Genomic DNA, 11,429 nt, shown 5'->3' with positions numbered 1-11,429 from the left:
CAATAACCTTGGTTAAGGCTCAAGGGAAGAGTAACTAAAGTCCTCTTAGCATTTATTTTTGACAATGAATTATGTGCTTTAGCATTAAATATGGTCGTTGAGATTGGAAAATTGAACTTTGAGGAGGACTACTGGAGAATCACATACTTTTGACTTAATGAGATAAAGGATATGACAATTAATCTTCACCATTTTTTGCTAAATTTAAGTGGAACAAATGAAATCAACTATTAACCTAATAGTTAGGAGGGAACCTTCCATTTCAAGAGGTAATGGATTTGATTTCTACCTAAGCTCGCTCCTACGTGGATTACATGTATTTGCTTGGTACACATAATTTGCGAATTATTGCATGGACTCGAGTGTTTACTTATGCACATTTGAAAAACAATGGTCATGGGTTCTCAAGTAAAAAAAACAAAGTGGAATAGATTAATTTCGGGTTTATAAAAATAAAAAATAAAATCATATTTTAACAAATAATAGATGGGTGTCTTACTAGCCTAATTAATATTCTATTTGTTTACTTTTTTTTTTTTTGAAAGGCCCACAAGCCATACACACGCTAAGCCATGTCCGAGGGGCATGAAAGCCACCACAGCGGATGGAAAACTATCCAAATCCCAAACCCCCTGGTAAGAATAGAACCCTGGACCTCAAGGTCCTAGACAGATAACCAGACCAACTAGGCTATCTCCCATTCTCATTCTATTTGTTTACCATATACTGTTTTTGCTAGCTATTAATGATGTGGGGTGAAATGTGCCGCGAGAGGGACTCTATTTATCTCCAACGGTTTCTTTTATATGAAAACTCGTAATTACTATCCTTCTTTCTTTTGAAATGTTTATTTCATTTTTCGCTTGGATGAGTTCAAAATGCTTGGGTGTTGAGTAGTGAAGTTAATTGTTTTAATAGACTATGGGTTGCACTTCTATGTTCTGATAGCCGGATATAATAAAAGATCATCTATGTCCAATATCTCAATTGATTTCTTTTTACTGTTTCGAGGAGAAGAAATAAATGGGCTAGCAAGATTTGTAGTTTTACTGCCTGCTTTTGTTTAGGGATTGTGGATGCACAAATCTGACGATCCACACATCAGTTGCTAAGACGGCTGACGCAACTTCAAGTCTCCGTGAATCCTGCAAGAACGAAGGGAGAGGGAGACCCTTCGTGGTCTGGTGACACTCCGACGCTCAAGTCAGTGTCAAACTCATGGAGTTCTAATATTCTTAGTGATTGCAAATTGTAATCTGCATTTTGGGTAAATCTCAGCTTTATATAGGGGTCAATAGGTGATGAGATAAAGACTTTTCTTAGTTGTTGATATCATCCTTCTTGGGGTGTCATGATAGGATCAAACGTGTTGATTCTAATCTCCTGACGTCCTTGAACGATAGTTTGAGCATAGTCGAGATTTTCCTTGGGTGCTGGAAATTATCTCTTTCCTAGCTAACCTTGTATTTATCTTGACTTTTTAGCTACTGCTAGGAAGTTTCAATGCGTAGACTTTGTTCTTATGACACTTGACATGCTGACTAGGCATGACTTATTTTTCTCATACACAAGAATATTTACCATCCCTTGCGTGTAAATTTCATGTAAAATAAGTAAATTATTTTTATCTTGGATGAATTCAAAATGCTTGGGAGTTAGGCGTTTAATAGTTTGGGAGTTGGGCGGTTTAATAGTAGAGTATATAATGTGTCCATTTGGGAATACTTTGTATTTTGACTAATTCAGGTGAGGTGCTACCATGTAAAAAGTTGTGTTGTTGTGAGGTGAATTCTGTTGACAAAAAGCATTTGGCATAACACAAAAAAAAAATTGTGGTGAGGTGAGTCGGTGTACTTTAGTGTGTGGATTAAGAAAATTGAAGTGTGGTGAGTTGAGATAATAAATTATGAAATTTATCTAATTTTAATATTAAATTATAATAAATGATTGTGTGAGATTAGTTTAGTTAATTAATATTTATTTTATGATTTTTTATTTTTAAACAATCAAGTGTTAATTTTGTTTATATCACTAATATATATTATACATTAATACCAAACATAATACTTGTTTATTTTATGTTACACTACAAACCGAATAACTCCGTAGCAATCATATCACGTAAGATGACCATCTCCAAATCTTCATTGAAATTCGAAGGCTCCCCTATGTTGATCTCATTACCAATGTCGTCGTCATTTGTAATGACCATAGATTCGTTATCAAATGTTAGGAAATCTTCATCTTCAATTATTTTGTCTTCGAATGAAGTTGTGCAATGTCATGCATACAACAACAATCGTCACTTGATCCTTAAATTTATACGATGACATCCTTAATAGATGTCGATAAAGGCCTTTGTCAATGGGGCATCCCAGTTTGCTTTATCAGTTGGAGAATTTTCTTCAACCACTTGAGCACTTTGTTGACTTATTCTACAACATTTACATCACCAAGCATATGTATAAAAGTATCAATTGATTTATATCATATACATGTTCTGTTTACAATTTAAATACCTAATGCTGAACTACCGGGATATTTCTTCAGAGCATGGAATTGATTCAATGAAAATGACTAAAAATCATAGATATATCCACGGGAATGACTACAAAGCATAGATTTATATAGATAGAGAACAACTATACATAGAGAGATAAAGATTGAGAAATTAAGGAAAAATAAACAAAGCATGTTGTGCAGCAAGAGATAAACTGCAAGGGGTGCCCAAATTACCTCAAATTTCTACAGATCTCTTCTCTAGCAATATAACCCACACCCACCTATGTAGTAAATTGCGGCTACGTGTATCCATGCAAATTGAGCATATGTTGGTGAAGAAGATAACTATTTGACAAAACATGAGAGATTTGTGAAGAAGATGGCAAACCTGAGAAGAAACTCAGTCGCAGCGACGCAAATGGGATAGAAATTGGGAAGGGTACGATTGTAAATAAGTTAAAAATTTGGGAGTAGGCGGGTCAAATTGCGCAAGTTTTTTTTGAAACAGAGTTTTTCAAACTCGTTCTTGAGTGAAAGCAGCTTTCACACTTACCACCAAGAAGCACTCCCAAACAGCTTAACGATGGACGTGTTCGTCATTTGTGAGATGCGGTGAAAAAAATTGGCTTCCATCGGGGATCCAAACGGACCCAATGTGCCCATTTGGTGTTCAATTTTGCACCAACATTAATGCTGATGTTGATGGTACACTAAACAGTAATTTGGTACCCCAAATTTCCAGTCAATTTTAACACAATAAAATGGTTGTTTTGTAATTGTACAATATTCAATAATTTTGGGACAATTTTGTGTATGTTTGATAGATATTTACTTCTTTAACCTGGCTTTTATTGTGTTTTGCAATTAATTATACAAGATTCAATAATTTTTGGAAAATTTTGTGCATGTTTGATAGAGATTTACTTCTTTAACCTTGCTTTAAAATGAAACTCCCTTAATACCCTTTTAATAAATGCAAGGGCATATTAATATATTTTTAGTTTATTAAATTAATCAAAATATTTTAATTAATATTAACTGTTTGTTTAAACATATTAGTATACTACTATTAATATTAAATATCAAACATTTTAACATATTAAAATGAATATTAAATATTTGTTTAAACATATTACTATTAATATTAATATTTAACATTTTAACATATTAAAATGTTTTTATTAATACTAAATATTTGTTTGGTACTTATTTTACTATTTATTTCAATCTGTTAAAAGTTAAAAGTATAATACTCATGCACGTCATTTGCCCCAATAATTTTAACTATATAAATATTACCAACAAAATTACATCCAAATACTACGAGTAAAAGTACATCCAAACACTGCCCACATTTTAGGTACCATATGTGCAACCATATAATTATTTAAGAATTTAGACTCAGCAAGAATTTTTTTTTGAAATAGCATAAAGAATTAAGCTTTGCGGTTGGAATTGAACATCAGGAACACATATGCCTGACCCAATCGATTATCAACCAACTCAACTCTCATTGGTTCTGCAAGAATTACTTGAATTGGAGAATAATAAGATATTTAATTGTTTCTATTTAAAGTAAAATGTACAATAGCATTATACGTAATTTGCTGTAGCATTTTAAATAATATATATATTATCAGCATAAATTAAATCAAATAAGTCTAACATTTCAAAAAGCATATATGCTAATTTCAAAATTGTCCACCAAATCGACTCATATTATACTAATATTTTAGTATTTTATATGGAGTACCAAAGTGGCCCAAATGCTTTCATGCTTTGTGATATTCTTATGGGGTAAGTATGGAATTGCTCGCTGTACTTTGTTTTTGGTTCAAAAAAGTCATTGAACTTTGTTTTGGATCAAAAAAACCCTTGTACTTACAATAATGATACATGTTAGCCCTTCTGTTAAACCTCTGTTAAAAATTGTTGATTTGACAATTAAGTGAGTTTTTTTTTTCATGAATGACGTAGGCGTACTTAGGTGCATAAATGACTCAATTAAGCCCTTGTACTCTTGGGAAAGGGACATTTTAGACCCTTTACTTCCCTTAGTATCTGGAATGAATTAGTAGAGGATTCTACTTGTGTTTGTGATGTTGAATCAAAACTTGTTCAGTATGCTTTTGTTGTACTAGACTTATTTGTTTGGATCTGTTTATGTTGAATTATACCTATTTGCTTCATTTGGAATCAGTTTAGATATTGGATTGTATGTTACAGTCGCTGTTGAGGCATTTGTTTCTGTTTTAGGAGTGTTATATTAAAAAAGGGCTAAATTGAGCCATTTAAGAGAAGTAAAGGGTCTTAAATGTTTCTTTCTCAAGAGTACATAGGCTTATTTGAGCCATTTATGCACTTAAGTATGTCATGTCATTCATGAAAAAATTTTAAAAAATCAATTAACTATCAAATCAGCAAATTTTAACGGATGTTTGATAGAAAGACTAACGTGTATCATTTTTGTAAGTACAAAGACTTTTTTTTTTATCCAAAACAAAATTAAGGGACTTTTTTTAATAGAAAAACAAAGTAGGGGGGTCAATTTCAAGTTATCCCTATTCTTATTCACACATCCGTCACTCACCTGCAGCCTCAATATTATATTATTAATTTGAACGTATCCTCTACTCAGAGCTTGAAAGTGAAAAAGAGACGTTGGCATGGCATGTGAATATTGGCCGTTATCTCTCTGATTGTTCTTCAAAATCAAACTTTTCTTTTGTAGATAGAGACAGAAAGAATTCCGGAAACACCGAAGTCAAAATCATTTCAAACCTCAGCCCACCCTTTCACTCCCCTGCCTTATTAGAAACTCAGATCATGCTCTCTCCGTCCGAATCTGATGTGAATCTGAGCTAGAGCTAAAGCTAAAGCTCATTATTTTCTTTTGGGGGTTCTTTTAAAATGGAAAGATTAGTGAAGTGTGGGGGTCGATTTGAGAAGAAAAAGGATGGGTTTGAGCCATTGGGTAGTGCCGATTCGTTAACCGAGTTGTGTGCTAAGTCGAAAGAGAGTAGCTCGAGTGGGATTTCGAAGGAGGAAGCGAAGTCCACAGCGTGCTCTTCGCCGCCTCTGCTTGGTTGGCCTATCAAGAAAGCCGGTGAAGTGTGCAAGAGCTCCGTTTCGTGTGACAAAGTGGACGCAGATAAATCTCTTTTCGAGGATTTCGATCTTAAGAAAACCAATTCGAAGATTTCAGGTAAGTTTATTTTTTGGGTGGGTTTGTTTGGTTCCTGAGAAAGTGCAGGAAAAAGAAACAATTTGAAATCTCCCCTTTTCGTTTTGGAAAATACCCATTTCTGATTTTGAAATCTGATTTTGAACAGAGATTGACATGATGAAGGAGAGGTTTGCAAAATTGTTACTTGGTGAAGATATGTCAGGGTCTGGCAAAGGGGTTTGCACTGCTTTGGCTATTTCAAATGCCATTACCAATCTATGTGGTACTCTCTCTCTGTCTCCGTCTCGGTCTATCTCTTTCTATACTTGCATATATTATATTGCTTCTTTGGCTATCTCTGACTGTAAACGTCTTGCTTATGGTATCTAGCTACCATTTTTGGGCAACAATGGAGACTAGAGCCTTTGCCCTTTGAGAAGAAATCAATGTGGCGAAGAGAGATCGAGTTGCTTCTTTGTGTTAGTGATCACATTGTGGAATTAATTCCTTCTTGGCAAACATTTCCTGATGGCAGTAAGCTTGAGGTATTTCTAATTCAAGTCCAAATGTCAATTCGCCACTATAGAAGCTTAACATCATAACATGGTGATATTCTGTTTGGTCCCTTGGATTAAAACTATTTGGCTTTTGGGTTTGAGTTACTGTATTTTGAGGAAATTCAAATTATTAGTAGCACACTACTATTTAAGCTGGAATTAGAGTTCGACACAAATTTGGCATTGTCATATCAATTTCAATTCTTATCTAGTACACAAAGCTTAATCCTCAGAAGGACTATATGTTGTTCACTGGCCAACCGATATACTGTTTTTTTGCACTCACAATATTTCTTCTGCATATTTTTAGGTCATGACATGCAGGCCCAGGTCGGATCTATTCATCAATCTCCCAGCTTTGCGTAAATTAGACAACATGCTTGTTGTAAGAAATGACATGTCTTATTCCTCATTGTGCATTTCTCATCCTGATCAGTTATGTAGAAATTGTGAGTGTCTTTTCCCTCTATGACAGGAAATATTGGATAGTTTCAGAGACACAGAGTTTTGGTATGTTGATCAAGGGATCGTAGCTCCAGATGCTGATGGTTCAGCCTCTTTTCGCAAGACGATTCAACGGCAAGAGGAGAAGTGGTGGCTACCTGTTCCTCGAGTACCCGCGGCTGGTCTTAGTGAGAAATCAAGGAAGCAATTGAATCACACCCGTGAATGCACGAATCAAATATTAAAAGCTGCTATGGCTATCAACAGTATTGCTTTAGCTGAAATGGAGGTTCCTAACTCATATTTGGAAGCTCTTCCAAAGGTTTGAAAATCTAACTTGGCCCCATTTTTTAATGTCATGTAGTAGAAGAAACATTGCTAGAGCATTCTCCAGGTTTTCTGCGAGAACCCTACTGATGCTTAACCTTTCCTTTCTCGCTTTTCCCCTTGAATTTGTAAGGTGATGTTTTTATTGAACAGTTGACAATTTGTTTTGCAGAATGGGAGAACATGTTTAGGCGATGTTGTTTACCGGTATATTACATCAGATCAATTCAATGCAGAATGCCTGCTTGATTGTCTGGACCTGTCCTCTGAGCACATTGCTCTAGAGATTGCAAATCGAGTGGAATCCTCGATTTACGTTTGGCGTCGAAGAGCTCATCCAAAACCTCCAATTAACCCAAATCGCTCCACCACTAAATCATCATGGGAGATGGTTAAGGACCTAATGGTTGATGGTGATAAAAGGGAATTTCTGGCAGAAAGATCTGAAAGCCTGCTGATCTGTTTGAAGCAGCGGTTCCCTAGTCTAACCCAAACTACACTGGACACCAGCAAAATCCAGTGCAACAAGGTTTTAGCCTCGTTCTTTTGTTACATGTTAGTTCTTACAAATGCATTTTGTTCTTATATTAAGAAACTTGTTCTTGATCTTCCCAGGACGTTGGAAAATCAATTCTTGAAAGCTATTCAAGAGTTCTGGAGAGCCTGGCATTCAACATTGTTGCACGTATAGACGACTTGCTGTACGTGGATGACTTAACTAAACATTCGGATAGATTATCATCTGTTCCTGGACTCAGCTTGATCGCTCATAAGAAGGTTTCGATCCCATACTCATTGCCCACCTCAAGCACTCCGCAGAAAACAACTTTTAGCACACCAAGCTTTTCACCTGCACCATCAATCAGTCCTCTAAGGGGGGAGAGAACTCCGTTTGTCAACATAACCAACAATGGCAAGGCTCCCCGTCGTGGGTTTGGTGTGAAAAGGGTCTTGAACAATTATCTTGGTGTTGACACAAAAGCCAAGATCTGTGGCAATCCAACCGCGAGTGCGAATGGCGCAGGAAGTCTTGGACATCAAAAGGACTCATAGCACCACAGAGTGGATCGAAATCAACCAAAATCCTCCCTGGCATACGGCCTCTTGAAATGGCCAGATGAGAGTTTCCTGGAAAAGAACACACCCAACATGTTTAGAGAAATAGGATTGTTTGTTAAACTTTTGTAACCAATCACATCTATTGTTTACAAGTTGAATGTTACAATGGTCGCTTGCATTTTTGCTATTAGTTTGGTTTCAAGCTGCTCCTGTTCTTGATAATTGATGTTGAAGTTGATCTCACATCTGTTAGTCTAAAGGGTCAATTTTTTTGTTATTTATAGCTCTAATTGATCAAGGTAAGGTCGAAATGCCTGTAATGGAAGCCCCTGATTTTTGCCTGTAATGTGTTAATAAGACAACTAAAAGAGCATCTCCAATGACAAACATATTTCAAACATTCCAAAATACCTTGTAATTTGTGCATCATCAAATTATCAAGAGTCTCCTTTACAATGGTACACAATATGAAGTACTCTAAACTCAAAATTTCCAACTACAATTTCCTTTTTTTTTCTTTTGCTATTGTACTCTCTCTTGACTAAACTTACAAGTGTTAAGTGTTGATTGGTTAGGCTAAACTTACAAGTGTTAAGTGTAGGCTTGGTATGCTTGGTGAAGCAACCGACTTGAAAAAACAATGAAGTCGCCACCAATTGATTTTTAGGATGCAATTGGACATCCATTTTGGTCTACGAGAAAAATGGGTAAGGGGGTCTATTGAGCATGGGGAAGGCGTTAGGCACCCCACAACTCCCGAAAACGGTTACCTTCAAAAATGTTTTCCTATTTGGCTCTACTTTGATTTGAGGAATGATTGTATGTCCCAAATGTTTTAATGAGTTTTCCATATGCCCGAAAAATCATGTATTATCAAATGGGTGGAAATGTTCCATTAATGTTAGACCAAGATTTGATTTTAAAAATCTTATTTTTATGGGTTTTGATAAAAAAGAAGGAAAAAGGGTGCACGGGATCACTACGGCCATTCCCGGCTTGGCCGAAAACATTTAAAAAAACTCCACTTGAAGTGGTCTTTGATAAAAAAAAAGGGTGCACGGGATCACTATGGCCATTCCCGGCTTGGCCAAAAATGTTTGATAAAAACTCCACTTGAAGTGGTCTTTGATAAAAAAAAGGGTGCACGGGATCACTACGGCCATTCCCGGCTTGGTCGAAAACATTTAATAAAAAAATTCCACTTGAAGTGGTTCTGGATAAAAAAAGATGCACGGGATCACTACGGCCATTCCCGGCTTGGCCGAAAACATTTAATAAAAAATTCCACTTGAAGTGGTTGTTGAAATAAAAAGGTGCACGGGATCACTATGGCCATTCCCGGCTTGGCCGAAAATGTTTTACTTGGTCTTGGATGAAAAAGTCCATATCGGAGTGGGTTTTGATGTTTTGGATGATTTGGAAAAAAGGCTATTTGGATAGAAACATGGGAATGGGTTTTGATGGTTTTGGAGAAGAGATTTTTGGGAACTTGGTTGATGCACCAAAAAGGCCCACAATCAATGAAAAATGTTCTATTCAAGCCTTACTCACAATTATATTCTTCATGAGAAAAGAAAGAATCCATTTAAGGCCCATCGGACGGGCCAAATAACTTTAAACCCCCCTTTGGGTCCTTAAATAAATTCTCCTAATCCCTAAAAACATATTTGCTTTCCAGGTCCACGAAATCCAAATGTTTTGGATGAATGCCAATGGAACCCCAATATCTTGAAGGCTCCTTGGTATTTAAACAAAACATAAAGGTTCCATAAGTTAATCTTGGTGTGTTTATTAAGGTGAGACAGCTTGGATTAATTCTAATGACTAACGCGTTGCATTCATTTTCATTGCATTCAAACAATCCTAGCATACATCTAAGCATCATGGCATAGTGTGAGAAATCAAAGTCCTAAGCATGCATTCTAATGCAATCATCATTCACAAAATCAATTCCTAATTTCTATATGCTTCTAGCATCCTAGAATATCATGTATGCATTTTCTATTTTACATCCACTATTTTTGCTACACTATTACAAGACTTACATTTTACAAGAATACATGACAAATAATAAAATTAAAAAATGAAATTTATACAAATGTACAAAAACCCAATATTGCCCGCGAGGCCCATTGCTCCAATCCAGCCCAAATCCTCTAAGTATTCCCTTCGGCCCAAGTGGGATCAAGCCCGGTTCAAACCCCAACATCAAACACACAAAAAAAAAATGGTCAACATAGCTATTCAAAAGTAATCAAGAGAGTAAACTCACATATTTTCACAGATTTGATGAGATTCACATATATACACAACTCTTATGTCATCTATAAACATGATCTCCACTTCAGATTTGAGCTAGCAAGTTACACACTCCACTCAAATTACTAATATATTTATAAAAGCATTGAATACCATTTTGAGTCACAGTTCATCATTGTCAATCAAGAAAACCTTTCTACAATCGGGAGCTACATTCGAACATACACATATGACTAACACCTTCAGAACAAACCCTTCAAACACATATAGAACCAATCAGCCAACTACAAGTATATCAACCCAAACCCCATTTCTTTTGAAACAAGCATATGACTATAAACTAACATCAAAACCGGATCTCATATCAAACATCAACACCGTGAGCAAACAAGATTCACACCAGAAGTAAAACATCACCCCATTTCAATGAAATAAAACCAGGTTTGGGTTAAATTGTGAACGAATCATTACTGCTAGAACAAACCCAGAAGTAAACAAGAGTGCACATGTAATGTTTAGAGACCAGAAACCAGAACCGAAAATGACACCAAAGAAGATAGTAGAGAAGTGGAAAAAGATGCTGAGTAATACCTTTCTTCTTTGTATCCGGCACTCCCTTGATATTGACTTCCTTCTCCTCTATTCAACCTCTCTTTTTCCTCTTTTGGTTTCTTTTTTTGCCCTCTGTTCTCCCGATCTCTCCTTTTCTTTTGTTCTTCTTTTTTCTCCTGTATGTGTTGTCCGGCTCCCCTTTCCTTGTTATGCGGCTGCCCCTCTCTCCCACAAGCTCTCTTTCTTTTATACCATATCCACGTAAAACCCTATTTTCTCCTTTTACCAAAATGTCCCCCCAAACCCTATTTATTTTCTCCTAAGAAACTAATATTTTGGTATTTTCCAATGTTTTTGCAAAAACCTAAAAGGTGTCACCTTTCCTTTTTAAAGGTTTTATTTATTATTTATTTAATTCTCCTATTTTTAGATATTTTCTAGGGTTTTGTTGTATTGGGTTTGGGTTTAAATTTTTATGGGCTTATGACCCAAGAAATAGGCTTTAGGATTTTTTGTGAGCTTACGGGCTCCAGAACGGGCTTTTGAATTATTATTATTATTGT

At 35.8% G+C, this 11,429-nt stretch overlaps 1 protein-coding gene across 1 annotated transcript; it reads left to right on the top strand.

The window, feature by feature from the left end:
• Window positions 1-5,167: 5,167 nt before the first annotated feature.
• Window positions 5,168-8,245, top strand: LOC120014402 (rop guanine nucleotide exchange factor 5-like). The gene is made up of 7 exons (XM_038866384.1): window positions 5,168-5,707; window positions 5,835-5,951; window positions 6,059-6,213; window positions 6,536-6,610; window positions 6,701-6,991; window positions 7,169-7,525; window positions 7,612-8,245. The coding sequence occupies exons 1-7, from the start codon at window positions 5,413-5,415 to the stop codon at window positions 8,047-8,049; spliced, it is 1,728 nt and encodes a 575-aa protein (XP_038722312.1). The 5' UTR covers window positions 5,168-5,412; the 3' UTR covers window positions 8,050-8,245.
• The last annotated feature ends 3,184 nt before the right edge of the window (window positions 8,246-11,429 follow it).

This window comes from Tripterygium wilfordii, chromosome 1, assembly GCF_013401445.1.
Source record: "Tripterygium wilfordii isolate XIE 37 chromosome 1, ASM1340144v1, whole genome shotgun sequence".
Taxonomy (NCBI): Eukaryota; Viridiplantae; Streptophyta; class Magnoliopsida; order Celastrales; family Celastraceae; genus Tripterygium; species Tripterygium wilfordii.
The sequence above is the reverse complement of the archived record's forward strand: the minus strand, read 5'-3'. Positions and strand labels throughout refer to the sequence as shown.